Here is a 20,022-nt window from a genome sequence, read left to right as displayed (position 1 = left end):
CCGAACATTTTGGTATACTTAACAAATTTTCGATAAAGTCTGACTTATACCCTTTTTCACCAGATGCACAGAATTTATATCAGAACATTTTCATTAGTCCATACGCTACATGAAATATTAATCAACGAATAATTAAGCCTTTGGAAAATAACGCGGTTTAAAATACAACGTGTAATAGTTATTTTTGATAGTTTAATATGATTATTTTATTTTAGGATGCTGCTAATTGATTGTGTGATGTGTTTTGTTTTAATGAAGTTTGTGTATTTTGGGTAATGGGTAATGTAAAATGTTTTACGGGGAATCACATAACCACTTTTTTATACTGGAATACCCAATATATTGATTGTGGCCGACTATCCAGTTAAAAAGGGTTTTTTCATGCATTCGACTGTCAGCGAAAGTAAATTTAAGGGAGAATGTTTTTATTATAAAGCTACTCCATTTCGCCTAGCAATGGGATACTCACTCAGATCAAAAAATATACAGAAAAACGCGTTTGCAAAAAACTAGGATCTAGCAAAAATATAGTAAGATATAATATAATAAACTACTAAGAAAAGTATCAAAAAACTAGAAAACGTATACAAAATTCATCACACATACAAAACTTAAAGTCTCCCATATACCAAGATTAATTAAGTTAAACTAAAGTAATTTGAAACATTGTCTGAGGCCGGTAATTAGTTTCGCTAAAGTTAAGTAATAGTAATTTGCAGTACTTGGCAGTAATATGTAGTAAGTGCACCTCTATCGTAACGAAGGTTTAGGCGGGATTACGTGTAATCTCTGGATTTATCTATGTCTCTAGGTGTCTATGATTCGCGCATTATGAATGGCTGGTTGAATTTGATTTTAGAATCGTGTTTAGGATGACGATTGACGATGTATGACGATGTATGTAAATAATGGCTGGCTATAAAATAGGGACTATCTTTAAATTTGAATGATAATTATCTAACCTTCCTTAAATTAAAATAAGTAATTTTTTTACATTATATTATTCTGCGTAAAAATCTAATTGTATTTGAAATAATTTTAATAAATTTTAACGAATTTCAACCCATAGCTTATTTGTGACCAATATTTATTAGAAACTTTACCTCCTCCTCCACGAAAACCTATTCTAATCGTAAATAATTAACCACATTCTAGAAGCAACCGTGGAACAAAATATTTTGGTAGAAATATTGACACGACCAGTAAATACTTATATTAAAATACCCGCAAAAGTAAACCTTCAGGGACACTTTTACCCAGACGGGTCAAACCATTCAGGTCAACGGACATTACCCGTAACTGGGATATTCGGGGAAATCCTATATCGTTTTAGATAAACCCATTCATTCTTGTCTAGAAATAGCTGAGGACATTTACGAGGTTTTGTGATTGATCTAGTGGGAAAATGGCTGATCGTTTATGTCTGGGACTGGGGCTAAATATTGGTAGATTTTTTTTTACGTTTATAGTACTCCGTTTTTTTTCGGAGATCAGTCTGCGTGGTTTTGTATTGTGAAATAATATATCGAGAAATTATTATGTAAGGTACAACTGAGCTTAATTCGATTTAAACCAATACTTGTTTTAATGTTGATAGTATTACTAAGTTTTGTTTGGAGCTCAGTCTTCGTGATATAATCTGTCTGAAAATTATAATCGATTTCTGAATCAAATTTTAATGAAATTAGTGCTACAGTTTGGTCATGAAAGTACAAACACAACATAAAGATACAGCGTAGAAAATAATTCTATTGTGACCTTTAAACTATAACAATGCTTAATTCAAATCAGTAGTTACATATTTATTTTCATACACCAAGATGGAGAATTATAACAGCAAGCTATTTCAGTCTTCACGTATCAACAATACAAACAAGTATAAAAAGATGATCCTTATTAATTTCACCAACAAAACTTTTAATTAAAGCCCTAGGTCACAATTATTTTCATCTTTTAATTATTTCTCAGTTGTTTATTACGAGTACACAGTAAACTTAATTATAACTTAAGTCTATGCTAAGTGAAAACTGTATACTTTTAAGTTATTTTATTACAACATTCCTCGCGGATTTGCATCTCAAAAGACTGTGAAGTTGTGTGTCCGCGGCTTAATATACCAGCCTTCGTGCTAAGTATGTGCTTGTGCTTACATAGTTTTAAAAAGAAAACTAATATTTTGTTCGTTTTGTTGGCAAGAAGTCTTTTGACAGACGTTTGAAAATAGAAAACTGTTTTTCTTTAGTTATAGGATACCTAATTTCATTTTTACACATGCAGCTTAACTGCAAATGAATTTAGAATGTCAACGTGTGCTAGCCGTATACAAATAAATGCTTATTTTAAATACAACCAACAAAATAAGAAAATAAAATAATTCCATAATACGTGTACTGCCGTCGTAAATCTAAACACAGTAACTTCAAAATATGCGTTTTGAGAAAAACGCGGTTGAAGTTTAATGGTTAATTTTTGCTCTCATGAAGATACTAATTATTGTATATTATTTCATGCAACTTTTAATGTTAGTATATAGTTAAATCTTTGATTCTGTATATATATATCTAGTATATTATTATTGTATAAATAATAAAATTAGATAATGTGTTTTAAGCTAGGGTAATAATATAATATTTTTTTCTTTTTTAAGTTACAACACGGTAACTCAACGGTTACTGTGTTGTAACCAAGTTTTACCTATTACTGTGTTGTAACTTTGTAAAGATATTAACATTAGGGGAATTACGACACAGTAAGTATGTACATACTGTGTTATAACTATGTTTCTTAGAAATACGTATAAAATCAGTAATACAGTAAATGAGATACTGTGATTTATTCAAGTATTTGTTGTTTATCTTTGAACAATATTTTATACGCAATCACAGTAACTGAAGAAGCCGTGTTATAATCAAGCAAAATAAAAAAAAGTAAATCTATTCACGTTAAAAAAACACAGTTAGTAGTGGAGATACTGTTATTTAATTTAAAATAACACAGATACTGTATTTTTTATTAAAAAAAATGTTTTTTTTGTAAAAATACTGTGTTTTTATTTAATGTATTTCGGTAACTATCCATCGTACAAACAAACCGAAAACTTTCTCAGATAGCCCGCGGTCTCCTGATTCCAAAGAACTAAACAAACTATAAACACAGTAACTTAAGTTACTGTGTTTACATTTACGACGGCAGTGTACAACAAATGTAAAATGTTTACCAGAACACTCGCGCATCCGCAAAAATTAATATTATTACAATTTTATTCCATTTCGCATACAGCTACTCGCTGAATATTCATGCGAAAATCAACTTATTACCTTTGTGTTAAAGTTTAAAATACAATGTAAAATCCGGAACGTGTAAATACATGTGCATTTACAAAGGCCGATAGAGCAGTTTATACTTTTTGCTCGCGATCACGACACCGGTAACGACTTCCTTGCAAACGCGACACAAAATGCAACGATTCCGAAATACGCGCGAATAGCGACGCGTCGCTTAACGTACCTTTGTACAGACACGAGCAAAAGGCAACGATTGTTCGAACACAAACGGAAATATTGCCGACCGTGTGAAAAATGAATATTTTTCCAACCGAACGTACTAGAGGGAACTGTGACGACCGAAATTTACCTCGCAATTTATAGACGTAAAAACAATAGCGTACAAAAACGGCCAGATTGTCGAAACGTTGGTAAACTCGTTTAAATCGGCGGCGTGTTCGTCCGGCCGGACAGTTTTCCGTGAAAAATTACCGCCCGTCGGTTAAGCGGTGCTTTTAGCCTAGTTTCGCAACGAGCGAAGTCACGGCACGACCTGGCGATTTCCTCGGACCGCGCCGTTCAATTTACCGGAACGCATCTGCCAACTAAATAGCTCGCCGCTCCCCGAGCCGGGCCACGCTCGTGCCACGCTCGCCCCGGAACGTCTTAGCTCCTAATAAACGCTGCCGTAAACGGATTCGCCATTCAAAAGTTAAACGCCGATTAAAATAAAATTAAGAAGTGGCACGTTCGTTTTAAATTCAATATTGGATCGGTGGAATGTAGTGGATCAAAGAGTACTAATTGTACAGAGAGGGCACTACAATTCAAGTGGTTTTATTGCCGGTGCGGTGAGTGGAAGGCGAGCAATTTGGCGGTGTGACCGCAAGAGCCGCGCATGTTTATTAGAGACAAAGAGCCCGCCGCGTCGGCCCCCGATTTGCATAACGGTCTGTGTCGTAATTAGAAACCATCTCGGACGTCCCTCCTTTGTCCCGTCAAGTCTGGAGGGGACAACGTCAAACGCCTTCTATTTAGCCGCTCGCAGGATGAGCCGTATAATCCTACTGAATTAAAACAAAATGTGCAACGTGTTTAGAGTACGCTGATAATAAACTAGGGCGAAGTGTAATTTTACTTAAGACATGGTTTATGCGTTTGTTCTCTGTTAACTCTAGGCTTTGTTTTACGTAATATATTTCGTGAACGAGCAACCTTCTTAGCGCCATAGATTTTCAGTCGGGCTATCTCACATTATCTCGAATGGAATACAACAACAATGGGTCGAAAAACATTTTACTTAAAAAGTTTTTATCATGAATGGAAGTTAAATAAGAAGCCTCTCAAAACCGCCTAAGGCGAAACCATTTTCTACTTATTGTTATAGCATAAAGCAGACGCGTAATATGAGAATTTTAATTTGCCTCCGCGAATATCGCTGAACAATTTCCATGTCAGTACTAAAATGAAAAATAAGCACGTTAAAGTACACATGCGTAGCTTAAGAGCGGGATAATTTATTACTTTCATTGTTCATTACTCAACCATATACTTATGTGAGTACGCGATGAAAAATCGTTTAAAGAAATTGCTTACATACTCGGGAGTGGGAACGATAAATCGTTTTCTAAGAAGTGTACAGAGTAACCCAACACAGAGGCGGGTAGGGCATAACTCATTAACTCGAGGCGCGTTTACGAGGTCCGCTATATCGCGAGCCGCGCCGGGATAATGACGCTAAACCGATATCCTTATTTACTGCAAATTGCGTCGGCTCTTACGTCTAGTAGGCTGGTATTGGGGGCCGCTACAAATATCTTGTTACGCTACTTGATTAGTTTTGTTTCATGCTACAATTGAAAGTTGGGTGGCATAACGTAGGTATTTTATTGGCCGCAGCGCTTAAAGAACTCAAGGTTCAATAGGAAAAGTCGCCGCGAATATAATACGAAAAGTATGGTTTCTATTATTTTAGTGAACGATCCTATTGAACATACATATGTATACATACATTGGTACAAAATACTTAACTCAAATTTCTATATCAAATCAGATGATCAACTTGAGGAAGCATTTAATATTCGTATTTAGTAACCCTGACTAACAGAAAAATGCAGCGTCTTACCTAAATCATGTAAACGCAAACGTTTATAAGTATAACAATAACAACCAAAATATATTATATTCCGAGTACTAACCACATGCACAAATTCCAACCAATAATTATTGTCGGTTGTACACAAGCGTGAAATTTCCTAACTCCAAGCTGAATACGGACAAGAGCAAATCATCCGTGAAGTGAGTTTGCAAAGGGCACGCGTCCGCAACGCAACGAGCTTCGTAAACGCGCACACACACGTCAAATGCACAATACGATCATAGACAATTGATTTATACAAAATGGCGACGATAATTTTTAAGTGGCAATTACTTGCAACTGTAATCGTAAAAATATAAAAGGAAATTTTAAATTACCAAGCTCCCTTGCACTTGAAATGGAATTCTTAATTATATTTGGTTTTAATATCCCTTGATACAAAGTGCGTATCCATTCCTTCTGGCTTTTATGACTGAAATAAATATTTTAAATGGGGAGGGGATTTTAATTTATTTTGTTCTTTGCACATCATTTCGGTTGGTGTTATTACATTCCGTTTACACCCTTATTCATAAGCCGTAAACGAGTTTCTTTAGACGTGCTTTCTTTCGCATTTGAGCGAGACAGAAACTAATCCTTAATCAGCAACTTTGTCTATGTTTTGTTTTTACAGTGACTATTTAATTTAATTTAGAAAGAATTTGGCAGTTTGATCAATAACATTTTAAGAAAGGAAAACATTTTGACTAATAGCTAACTACATGCAAATAGGTAGAAGAAAACAATTCTGAATTCTCTAACCTGAATTAAGTATTAATGTTATTTGTAATCATACTAATAAATTAACAATTAAACTGAACATAACTATATTATAATACAGTGTAACCACAAAGATTTCATCAATTGAATACATAACCTACAATTACAATATCGGTTGTTGTTAATCAAGTGACAACCCAATTCCCGCCAAATTAATTCAAATTGGGGATGAAACCAATATTTACCTTAGCCTGTAGCCATACAATGGTATTTAGGGTCAACTTGAGGTACACATGATTGTATGACAGTAAACAGGGACCCTCGGCCCCTATCTCAGGCTAAATGTGGTCGTATTGTTATATTACGGACCTCTGTAGAGTATTTAGTGTTAGTTTGTTAAGTTGGTAGTATTGATGTTTAGGTGACAGTTCTGGGGTTCAGTTATGCCAACATAAGCTTTAGAATTATTGTAATACTGATGTATTATAATAATGAGAATTTATAGAATTCACTATCATAACTATTAACTATACCTTTTACTGTTTTTTAATATTGAGGCCTCCAAATTCACACTTAGAACAAACTGGTGTGAGTTTAAAGTTTCCAGGTTATCTTAAAAAAATAACATAAAACCTTGTTTTCATATTAGGATACATAAGGCATATAAAACTAAAACTGGAGTCACGGTCTCAGCCAAGTCTCACATCATAAGTTGTATTTTATAAACTCGAATATATTTCTAACGATTATTTTTATTTGTTTCAGGTTACAACGAAATCGCGTCCTTGTAGCACTAGCCTCAGAATTACAACGGTAAGTTTCATTAAAGCAGTGCTACATAAACTATTAGTCCTATATCATAGCATTAAATTAAGACACGCAAATTTTAGAAATATAGACTTTCGTGTTAACAATTTAATAATTTATATGGATGGGTAAAATAATAAAAAATCAACTTTAGAAAAACGGCTTCTAATTAATTATCAATAAGGATGTGTATGCAATAATTTGCATACTACAATACTGCTGCTTATGGGCTTATACCTACTAACAATTGAGTCAAAAAACATCATCTTCATCGATTTTTATCGTCAATGAAATTATTTCAGGAAATTGTATCTTATCTTTAAAAAGACAACTCCCGCGCTAAGAATTGCTCTAGTGTTGCGGGGACTTTTACAAGCTTAAAACAACGGACACAAATGTTGAATGTATTACGAGATAATGTTATTTAATTATAACTAGAGACATCATTTTACATAGTATATAGATATTTACTATTTACGTAATATATAACAAACTGAAGAGGAAGCTAAGATTTCAAACGAAGAGAAACTAAATTACTTTGAACACAATATACCGTTACTGGTTTATTTCAAAGACGTTGTTAATGAATTTAATACTATTTCATATAATGTTATACTCAGAAACTTCTTGGAAGTAATGTAGTATCAAATAGTGCCTTAATATTACGGATACCTGTTGAAATGTTCAGGTTCAGTGATAATTCTAGATATTTTTATCTTTTTCTTAAAATTGAACATGGTTTGAAATTTATTCTTTGAAATTACACAAAACATTTCTCTAAATTGTGATAGGCAAAAGGTGGACTACCGTTTACTTTATTTTAATATTTTCAATAGGTAGCATGTACATTTTTGAACGAATAAAAGATCGTTTAAAAAAAAAACAAAAACAAAAAAATAATGCTTCTTTGAAAATCAATGATAACTTGTAGTACCATTAAAATATATGCAATTTTACTGAAATAATAAAAAAGAAAGTACTGAAAAAAATACCACCAAATAAATTTTTCTTTATATTTCAAGAAATTTTCAATCAACTCTCTGCATGCTCTCTCTACTCTATATCCCAGCTTATCTTGTATTAAACCGCTTGTGACGTCACCCAGTAATAATTAGATACAATTGAAACAGATATCGTTCCATTAATTTAATTATACACGTTGTTAATAATGTTATCGAGATTTCGGATGTAAATTACAAGACGTGGAACTACAAAGGATTATTACACTAATAAACTTAAAGGGATATTCTTGCTCAGAAAATATTATTATATTTGGATTATTACTAACTCATCGCACCGGCTTCGTCCGGGTTAAAACGTTATTTTACATGAAACTTTAACAAAACAATCACATTCTAATCGACTAAAGACAAACAACCGACTATCGAAACATTTGTGTGAAAATCTGATTAGCGCCTCTAGTGAGCGCTTTAGGAACTATTTTTGAAGTACACTTTGAATGTCAAACTTTCGTTACTCAATAGAACCGACTGTAAAGTATCGCGCTCCTGGTAATATCATGTAGAAATATGTAAAGATAATATTCCATAAAGAACTTTATCAAAAGAAACAAAACTATACATTGAATATCGTTACTTAATGCTGAAAGGTCGTTCACCTTTAGTTATGAATTCCAATGAATACATATTCATCAGAGCAAACTACTGATTGATTCTGAAACAATAGATATCTATACGAACGTAATAACACTGAAGAGAATGTTTATTTAAACGCACTTATGTATCTCAGAAACCACTGGTTCGTTTCGGAAAATTCTATAACACGCACTTATCTCTTTAACTACTGATCTGATTTTTCACCGTGGCTCGGTGGTTTAGATCGCCACGCCGCTACCAACTGCGTCGGAAGGTCGTGGATTCGATTCCCACACGGAAAAAATGGTGCGGTTCACAAATAATTGTTTCGGGTCTGGTTGTACTTTGTGTCCGTTGTTTTTATATTTGTAAAAGACCTCGCGACACAGGAGAAATTTTTGAAATTGATTTAGGAAATTCTTTCAGTGATAAGATTGTCCTTGTCATTGTAGTTAATTTTTATTCAGAATTTCATACAAAATCCCGTATTTTCTACTATATTACTAACAACAACAGGCAACAGTATAAATGATGGTAGCATGTCGAAAACGAACGCAGGTGCAAGCCACCAATCTTGTGCCTCACCTTGACTACCACTTTATACGCTGTACGGCGAAGATACATCATGTCTTGTTCCCGAGGGCAGACCACGTAGGGAGAAAATGTATGTTTCATAATAAATAACAGTTTTTATTTTGTGTTATGTAAAGGACTTGAAAAATTGTAAAGCTGTAACGTGGTTATGAGGTATCGAATCGAGTATCCGCCATTTATAATATACATTACATTGTATTTGTCTCTGTCATCTGTCTTTACTAAATTTTCGAAAGTGACTGGGTACCTCCCAATGTCAAAAGCGACAAAATTTGTCACGTTGGATGTTTTTAATAGTATTAAAAATCTCTTTTGTTGTATCCATAACTTTTAAACTCTCGCTTTGCATGTTTAATGTATAATAGAATACGGGAATTAACGCGAACACGCATTTTACCTTAAAATGCCTACATTTGTTTTGTACTTTCTTAATGTAGTCTTACGGTCGTTCTTTCACATATCTATCCTGTGAATCGCTCCACAAATTCTTTTTAAATACCTGACTATTTCGAAATAACACAGAGCTAAAACGTATACGTAAAGTGTAAACGATTCGTAGTAAAATGCTATTACGTCTCTACTTACTCAAAACGTTAACTTAATTTTGGACAATCCTTCAACCGTGTAACAGAAAACCGAACGAATTAAGTAGCAATATCGCAACCACAAGTCCGACTCGATCCATTATCGAGTCGCCATCGAAATAGTATCGAGTCGATAGCGTAGAGGGTCACTCGATCGCCTTTTGTTCTAATTGCTGGGTACCGCTCTTTAAGCACTAACGAACTTCGATGTTCGAGCGAAAGAATGAATGAAAATTGGGTGTTCGAATTTTCAATGTAGGTCAATATAACGGCCAGTCTTGTTTCGTGTCCGGGAATGCGCCTGGCAATTCGAAACTTGGATAAAATTATGCAATTTGTAGTTTAAGTCACCTGATTATTTAGTGCAATATACAAACACACATTATTATCACGCCTGTTACTCCCAAAGGTTTATGCAGAGACGAATGAAATACACCTACTTATCGCACGTGTTGGTCCCATGTTATAAGGGGCGAACCTGATGAAATTTACTTAACTTAATTCTAAGATATAAAAATTGTATTACAATACCTAACAAACAAACTTAATAGTTATTATACATAATTACTTACATTACAATAGATTCTAGAGCGATTAAATCAATAAACACAAAGACTATACAATATTCAATATCAAGGCGTACCTTCGTAATATTCCTTCCTAATTTATAGCATTTGTTGCCAACATTAATAAACTCGAGTTGCCAGCGTAAAAACTGCTTTAAGATGTAAAAACATCACGGCAGCCATATTGAAGTTCGTTCAGAAACAAGTCATTACTCATAATTAGCTAGCGTAAACTTAATTTGTGCAAGACCGTGCCACCATTTTTGTTTTTTGCAATTTCATTTAATTATAACTGCAGTGCTATTTTATTTTATTTTTAACTTTAAGCTGCTTAGGTTATATTAACGTGAGCGTTTCTAGTTTATAAATGTTTAAAATGTAGATGATGTAATGTCAGAGTGAGCTTAAAATATAAAGAGGCTTAGTAATAATCTTAAAACAACTTAGTCCGTCTAACAAGTCATGTGCCTACTTTAACTATAAAAACTGACCTTTAGCCTCTACATTGAACAGAAACGGAGGCTGAAGTTTCAATGAATACGGCTGTAAATCTGAGTGAGGCAATTGGACCGTAAGAAAGCCAAATAGGAGTGGAAATCAGCGTCGATAAATAAAAGATACGATCTATTGTTCGGGCCTGTTCTCCCAAATATCGCATGGCATTGATTGAGGTACGTTCGGAAACCAAACATTCATCAGCGGCGCGATAATTAGCAATGGCCGCGTTCCGAACACGTACGCCCCCCAAAATTCGATTCGGCGGCGGTTAATCAGCACCCAACGCCAGTAATAGGTACGTAATGCGACAACTAATTTCCCGAAAGAAGTGCCCCACCTTTCAGGTTTTTATTGTGCCCGCTCGTGATTCTTGTCACGATCCCGTCTCTAGCACCCCCCCTATCCCCACCACTTGGTCCTCTGGCCCCCTCGCATCCACGGTGTGCAGTCATCAAGCCCGAAAACTTGCGAATTAATACGTGCTTAGATTCCTTGCAAAGGAGTCCCGGATAAGAAAGAGTTTGTTATACAACTTGTCTGCAAGTTGGAAATGAAATCTGTTAATTTCCGAACGACTTCGCCCGCCCTTTTTGCGATTGTCTGATGGATGCGGAAGTTTCCTAATTCTAAGTTTAAAACGTTCGTGTTTAGCTATAGCATACAGCTTGAAGTAGGCAGGTAAGTTTTTCAACTAATTAATTGAGTGTCTAGGAGGGCAGGTTTCTATGGAATAGGGTAAACTTTTGTCGATCATTTACGTTGAGGCTAAAGCCGATTACAGCAAAAAACTTTGTCGACAGTACTTATTAGAAAACATAGACCTTTTTTCGACTTATACATTGTACAGCTCGGTTTGGTGACCATCCGAAAACGTGTGAAAAAGTCCTGTTTCATCAAAATAGGCGCATGACTTTAAACGTTATTTCACTTTGTCATCTTATACTAGAGATCATAACATCAAATATACAGCCACATTTATGTACTAACAATTTGCTAAAGTTCGCCTATCATAATAATTCATAGACACAAATAACGCGAGCAAACTTTAATTAATGGGACTTTCCCGCTCCACCGGTACAAAAGGACGGAGCCTAACTTAAACCAAACTAAGTACAAGTACCGACATTTAAGCCGCGAGCTTAATAACGTGTATACAGCCTAATATTAAAGCAATTTTGCTATCTTTCGACAAACTTCAACACGTCTTACTGGTCCAATTTTGAGGAAGATTGAAGCCACTTGAAAACTTGCTTCAGAATTCTGGGTCAGATAGTATTTTTTGCATAAAATATGCTTACTGACCGGTCCGCCAGTCATTTTGTTTAGTCTGCAGTCAATCAGAATTATTAGAACACACTGCTAAAACGGCCTTTTTCTTCTTATCGTGTGGTTAGTGGTCAACCTAGTGTTAAAGTTGTTAAAGCCGCCCATAGGCCTTTGACGTGGCTTGACGACTGTTATCTTTATCGACAACAGCCGGAATCGACTGTTTACGTGCCTTCCGAAGCACGGGGACGACCAGCTCAAATACGACTATGCGGTCAGTGGTCACCCATCTATGGAAAGACCGCGCCAAGGTTTGCTAAACCCACAGATCGTATACCGATCGTTGAGCGCAACTGGCTATGGGTGTTTTAAAGGCTATACCAAAATTAAACCCCAAAGGAGGCAAAAGCTAGTATTTCTATAAACTCTCAATAACTAAAACCATTAACAAACATCTAAAGCAAAGCACTAAAACATTTCACATTGCAACAAGACGAGTATCGAAAGTTCGTAATCGATCGTGCAGTCGAAACGCTTACAATTATTGGCGAGTTTCTCGATGATTCGCCCAACTCGACGACTGGCGACCACTACTAACTTAGTACCACTTGTATACTCTCGATACAGGGCTGTGACTTCTATGACCTTAGTAGACCTCCATAGAATACATTGTTGTAATAAATAAGATTAATAGGGCTGTGATATATTGATAATGTCGTTCAAGATTCTTTGGAGGGCAAGTTCTTTTTGTTATTGGATTGATTTGTTTTTGTTACTTAATTTAGTTTATTCATTTGTAGAGTACATATAAATAGATATTTTAGTTATAAATAAAAATGACTTTGATGTAAAACTAGTCCAAGTCAGTGACTTTTGTTCAGTATAGATTAAATTTTAAATAGGTACGCATGACGTGTTTTGGAGTGAAATTTAGTACAGAATATAAACCCCTGTTACCACAAACGTACCAGAACTAATTAAATCATAATAGCAAATCGGCACCCAAACAGTGTAACACAATTAGGACCTACCCAAAAAGGATTTCATTGCGGAATTACTACTGATATCAAACCGAAATCTAGGGTAGCACTTAGACTTGGCAACCCTAATTCAAGCGTCGGCAGTGTGCGAGGCACTCGGCGGTGCTCGGCGGTGCTCGGGTGCACTCGGCATTATTCGGGAACTAAACAGAACCTATCAGAACTAATTGGCGGCGGAACGCAGCCAGCCCGCAGATTGCGACTTTATAAGATTAGCAATCCTCTTGAGGCTACTTCCCACCCAAAATTGAAGATCGTACTTGTTTTATGGCTTCGGAGATATAGGATACGGGAAAATTTTGTTAGCATTAATATACGAATTTTATTTGGCTTTATCTATCAAAATTTAACAAACGCTTTCGAATGTCAAAACCTCAGGTTTGCGCAATCTATTCGAAAAATATCGTCACAAGATGAATGAATGATACAGGAGCCCCGAGGCTGCGTAAACAAATCGCGACACAATTGTCGATATCACCTCACATCGGCTAATCCCGCATCAGTAAAAGTAAATTCAACTCGCACATCAATAACCATTTTGACAGTTAAGCCGCCATTTTTCATTTGGCGCGCCACGTTCAAAAGTGGAATCCAAGCGAGAATCGCGCAGTCAGAGGTCGCGTTCGAAACAAAAAACCTTCCTTGTACCGAGGCGCGCGCAAACATCGAAACTGCATCGGGAATCCCCTTTTAAACCCCTTATATTGCAGCTTTAATCTCACTGTGGAAACTTTTCGCCGTAACTAACGCAGCGATGGAAATGGGACGTGGAATTTTCCACTTCTAACGTTGGAACTGGGGCGGTACAGTAGATCAACTTCCGAGCCATTTATTCACAAATCGAGTTATTGCACCTCTCGCAGATCGCTTTACATAGGTCATTTGTGGAAATTACACGTCACCGCAACTTTTCGTATTCACTTTAAGATTAATGAATAAGCTTGTGGCGTAGTTTTTTCAAGATTAATGCAATATTTCCGTGAAAGGAGCTCACGTTTTCTTAATTTCCTCCTTCAAAGCGGTGCATAAGCCCTAATTTATGACATCGCATGGCGAAGATAAATTTGTTCGTGTTTATCACGGTGGCGGGCGCTTTAATAAACAGAGCTTTACGGTTATGCAGTTTCACGTTTATTCACATCAAAACGTCGTAATATATTTTGAATTTAAACCCTTGTCCCATTAGGGTGTCTGTTTGCAGAATTCCACAAAGGCAAATCTAGTTATAAGTGTAACGCCGCGCGTCCAAACACTGTTATCCGTTTATTTCGCTACGTTCTGTTCCCGCATATCGCAAATTAAATAACGTGTTTCGACTATGAATAATAGCTGGCCCCGGCTTCCGAACGCGCCCCTCACCATGTTACCATTTGAAATTTAAAATAACAACAATTTTATTGTTTATGGTTGAGAACGTACGGGTACTTTGAAATTTGGAACTTGAACACATTTGTTATACATTTTTATTGCTACATGGCAGTGATGTGGCCGATATTATGAAAATTTATGCTGGACCTATAACTGTACAGTGTACAGTGCATCCATTTTCTTTCGAATATTTGTGTTATTTTTATCTTCATACTAAATTTCCTGATACGATACAACATTCTTTTTTCCAAGTTGATGGTGTTACATGTGAGAAAAATCCAATTTACTGTCATCGGGTATCTCTTGCAAAAAAAATAGCTGTGAAAAAACCCGAGCAACAAGCGGTCAGTTTGAAAAACAAATTTCGCGTATACCTGCGTTCATAAGCTTTATTAAAATTGTCGGTCGGAGGGCGGGGTCCGATTCTGGAATATCGTGCCGGGGCCTTATTATATTCGATCTCGGAACGCACGCGAACATTTTGACGTACTAATTGCAGGCGGGGCTTTCAGATAGCAGTCACGGCATAACGTCGGGTGTAAGAGCGAGCTTATTATGAGCATAGAGCCTCTAACAATTTTAACTTGTGAGGGACAAATATTCTGGTACATTGTTGAATATGGAATGTAAGTAACAATGTTGGGACGTAATCCGTTAGTGTGAATGTGTGTGTGAGTAATTAGTTGTGTGTGTGTGTGTGTACGTGTGTGTGCGTGTGTGCTTTGTTTGGGTATTAATGTTATGATGATGTATTTAACTTTGTGTTTGCTGAGACATTGTAGTCAGAGGGGCAGATGTGTACAGAAATGTTTCAGTGGAATATTTCGTGAAAATAATATTTATCAAAGTTGTTAGAGCTCATTGTTAGAATTCGTCCGTAAAATGGGAGTTTTCTTTGTTTTCTTAAGTTTCATTCTTAGAATGGCATATCTTCCTAGTATTTTAATTAATTTATTGATATCCTAATTAAAGTTATTCAAAATCAATAACAACCTGAATTCAGTAACGACTGCTTAATTTAAAAATCTGTAGGTTCCCGAAAAATTGCAGCACATCGTCCCATATATGGCTTGAAAAACATGCGGAAGACCAACAAACAAACACTATTTATATACCTTTGCTTTACTTTATTGAGTTTAACATGCGTAATGTTAAAGCAGTAGTAAAATTTTATAATTTAAAACACGTAAGTAAGCAGTTTATTCATGGACGTTATTTATTCGTATCGCCGTCGCAAGCCTCGCCTTTGCTTATTCAGTCGTTCGTTTGCAACCGGTGCAAGCGATTGGCGCCATTTTTACGATTATTTTAAATTTCGAACGTAAAATCCGAACGGCCAGTGCTTGCTCAACGGTTCCCGTTTAATAGGCTGCTAGAAACTGGCCGGTATAGATGGACTTTCTTAATTTGAATTTGCACATGATTTTACGAGAAATGCAAGGCTTTTTTAGATCGTAAAATTATTTTTAAAAGAAATAAATCTAGTCGTTTCAAAACGACTCAGGAAGCTTTTAATTAGTCGTTTAGCAAATAATATCTAGACAATTATAAACCTGGGACCTTTCTTTCACATAATGAGACGTTGTCATACATAATTTACTATTTTTATTCATAAAACACAGGTTGTTCCATAGATGGGTGACCATCTTATACATAGGTTTTATACTTAGGCCGATAATTATTTACATAACACAGGTTATTTTTGCTACAGCCCAACTAAGCCTTGCGTGACATCTCAACTACTTTTTTTAATGTCCGTAAATAAAAAAAGGTCGGTCCACATTCGTCCTACTTGAGCACGCAAGGGACTTAATGTTTCAATTTTTTTTTGTCCGATGCTATCTTCGTAAACACAAACTATTTTTATTTATATAATTGTTTTGGGTCTGTGTAATTTTATTATTAATTTTCAGGGCAATTTAACATTCTGTTAAGGGTCAAATGACGTTGTTAAAATTAAATTTAATTTTGTTAATCAATTGGCGTTACGGTCTTTGCATTTTGTAAGGTTAAATGTTTAACTCGGAAATTGAATTAAAGTAGCTATTGTCGAAACATACTACGTCACAGAGGCAGTACAAGCATTTTTTTTTTAAATTAAAGCAGCCATATAACTTTTCTACATTAAAGCATTCTAAAGACATATTTTCAATTGATTAACTCAAAAACTCATTTCAGAAAACCACTTGTCATCATAAACTATAACCTATAAGAAATATTTTACTCCCGCCATTTGTCACACCGTGACGTCACATATTATGCCGCGTGATTTGCAACATTGGCTTTGATTATACCATCAACATGGTGACAGCTGTTATATCAATCATGTTCTATCAGCTCTCATGATATCAATTATAACGACAACTGTTGCGCAACTGTTGCTGCATAAAATATAATTGCTCTCAATTTGATGGACAAAACAAAATCACGTGTCAGTTTAGTTTAGTATAGGTTAGCCTTTCTTCCAACTATGTTGGAGTCTGCTTGCAGTCTCACCGAATGCAGCTGAATACCAGTATTTTACATGGAGCGACTGCCTATCGGACCTAACCAACCCAGTTACCCAGGTGTATAATATGGTCACCCATCCGCAGACCAACCTCGGCAAGTGCAGCTTAACCTGAGAGATCTATCCGTGCGGAAGTTGTTACTTAGACACAAGCTCCTCCACACGTCAGTTTAATAATGTCACATTATTCAGCTCCAAGTGACTTGTGTGTGGCCTGTCATAGAATGATTAGACTTGTATCATTTAAAAATAAAACAGGTGTTTGAAATTGGAATGTGAGTTGTGTCATCAGACTAATTTAAAGTATGTTTCTTTTTTATTAACAATGGCTGGTTTCTAAACTAAAGTTTCGATATTCATTATTTCTTTATTATTAATTATTAGGGAAAAATCAACGATATCTTTGGTTAACTTAAACTTACAACATGCAAAACATTTTATATTTTGTTTTTCTGCATTTATGGGTTTCGCAACAAAATAGCACTCCTGTTTAATCTGTCCAGCTTAACACAATGGTTTTCATATGTACATCTTATGCACACACAGTACAATCACTGGGATTATTTAATATTCCAATAAAAAATTACCTAAGAAACTTTATAAAAACAGTAATATAACACCAATATCATATTTTATTATGCATCATCAAACTCTACAACTTCACATCTTAAAATTATGACGTACCACCTACGTCACTCTGAGAACACATAACAAGAGCCGTGTCAATTTAATTATTTACATTTCAATTAACAATCAATGAGTTAATAAAAAAACAAAATTAAAAATAAAACCACCCATAGATAGTTACTTTTCTAGTATAATTTCGAAATTGCCTTCGGGCGGCTTGATCAACTTTGACACTAGGTTGACCACTAACCATACGATAAGAAGAAGATTTCGAAATTATATAAAATAGGGACAGCGTGGTGAACTCAAGGCCTAACTCCTCCCTCATTACGAGAGGAGACCCTTGCCCAGCAGTGGGACATTAATGGGTTAAATTTATTTTTATTTATTATAAAATAGGGATGTACGCTTACGTTATATTGGTTAATGACAACGTTATGACTCGTAACGTTATACCTGAATATGTCGTGTTACTCCCTACTAGAGATGTTCTACAGAACATACATCAACCTAATGACCATTGCGGTCGTCCGTTCCTTATATTACATTTCGTCGCCGATCCCGTACTGATAATAAATGCAAGTTTTATAAGGCTTTTTATCGCATGCCCGGGACAAAATTTATGCTTTCACAGCGGTTTTACTGTTCCCACGGCGATGCTTTATCGCACCGAATGCTTTTTTAATTTCCCCATAAAGTATTTGCTTTAACGATACTTTCAATTAATATTTTAATGCGTTTTAAATATTTTGATGGGCACCGGATTACTATCCATAAAATATTAGATAATATACGTATGAATATTTTGGGTAATGCGAGTTCGATGTAAATTAAATTATGGTTCTAACGTTAGTTTGTCGTTGGTCAACGCCGTTATAACGGTATAGCAGTAGTGATGTCACAAAGTGTATGTCGAAGCGCAATAGAGATGCGCGGTAATCAATCCATTGTAGGGATACTCGACTAAACTTATCCGATTACACATAGTGCATAAGCCACGAGCTCAAATTCTGTTCTGTAGTAAAACAGAGCTGTCTGTGTTGCTTCAACACGGAAGCAGTCAATGCATTTGGACGCGAATTTAGCGAAGTTATTCGACGAACGCAGCGCGGCCGGTCACTCGCGTATTGTTACCGAGCCGGCTCACCGCATCGCTTTCTGAACCTTGTTCCGTTCCATGCCACATAAAGATCCCCCTTTATTGCCAGCCGCTCGTGTGTATGTAATCTATGCGTAGTAAAACCCTGCAAGAAAACTAATTCGAACATAAAGATCGTGCCGTTTTTGCTCCGCATTGTGCGAAGCGAAATTTTCATTTTGTTTCTTAACGGAATAGCAGTGGAGTAATAAGCGGTGGTGTTATTTATGTTCAATAAACTTGTCTGAATGTGTGTCTCGTAGAAGCAATAAAGTATTCTCCGCAAAGCGATGTTTCCGGAAAAATACATGTAATATAATCAAGTATGATAGCGTCCTAGAATAACGATGAGAACAATTATGTGTAAACCGTGTCTGTTTTCAGGTACGTTACTTTAGTTAAAATAAGCATAAAGCTGTTTCCCCGACAGCCGGAAGTGGCGGCCATTTGGCGCGAATCTTGTTGAATTATTCGCTCAGAACGGCCGGCAGTGACGTCACTTGCGCATTGTCCCGCGTTGCGTCCAGAAACACGGTGTGTGAGCATTATGGCGATATAAAACCACTAATTGTTGCCGTAAAATGCACGCTTTTTCGCAATAAAAACACTCATATACAAAGAAAATGCGGCGGCACTATAGCCAAGCATTAAACCGGCGTACGTAACTTAATTTGCAATAATTTCATTTGTTATAATTTGCGCCGTAATCCTATTTAGCACTTACACGGATATACGGTAATAACAACATTATTTGTTATTATGGCGCTCGGTGAAAATCGTAATTAGGTAATTACAACACTGGGTCAAAGGCTGTTTAGATAATTAATATCTTTTATCAGCACTATGGAGCAGTCGTAAACTAGTTCAGTAACTACGTTCCATTGTATTCCAACGTCAGAAAACATGCCTAAGCTCCGCATTTTCTCGATGACACATGAAATCTACCCGCACGTGTTCAACAAACAGTACTCAACTGTGAAATAAAAAGGGTTGATATAAATCGTAACAAAGTTAGAGCTGATATTTTTACTGAAACGTTTCGGCTTCACTTTGTTGCCGCTTTATCCCGTGTTTTGACATGTCAAGATAAAGCCTAATTAAAAACAACAAGCGGGACTCGCCGACAACGGATTAATCGTGCCGTAGTAGAGGCGCGCTCGTAACAAATATAATAAATTAACTCCACGTATCGTAATCGATCGTGTGTAGCATCGAGATGTTGACTTTTCAATTAAGTCGACTGCCGATCTTGTGCCGACAACCGTACGATTAATCAATCGTGGTCGGTCGAATGGGGCCCACCCCGTACC

The 20,022-nt window shown here is 35.9% G+C and overlaps 1 protein-coding gene across 3 annotated transcripts in view; it reads left to right on the top strand.

Moving 5' to 3' along the window:
* The window catches only part of LOC142987691 (uncharacterized), a 397,705-nt gene that overhangs the window by 322,996 nt on the left and 54,687 nt on the right, over positions 1–20,022 (top strand). For all 3 annotated transcript variants that reach the window (XM_076136637.1, XM_076136636.1, XM_076136635.1), the window contains one exon: positions 6,886–6,933. In XM_076136637.1, coding sequence (XP_075992752.1) covers positions 6,886–6,933 — 48 coding nt within the window. The remainder of the gene's footprint in view (positions 1–6,885; positions 6,934–20,022) is intronic.

Source organism: Anticarsia gemmatalis, chromosome 3 (genome assembly GCF_050436995.1).
Source record: "Anticarsia gemmatalis isolate Benzon Research Colony breed Stoneville strain chromosome 3, ilAntGemm2 primary, whole genome shotgun sequence".
Classification (NCBI taxonomy): domain Eukaryota; kingdom Metazoa; phylum Arthropoda; class Insecta; order Lepidoptera; family Erebidae; genus Anticarsia; species Anticarsia gemmatalis.
Note: the sequence above shows the minus strand (reverse complement) of the source record. Positions and strands in the feature narration are given on the sequence as shown.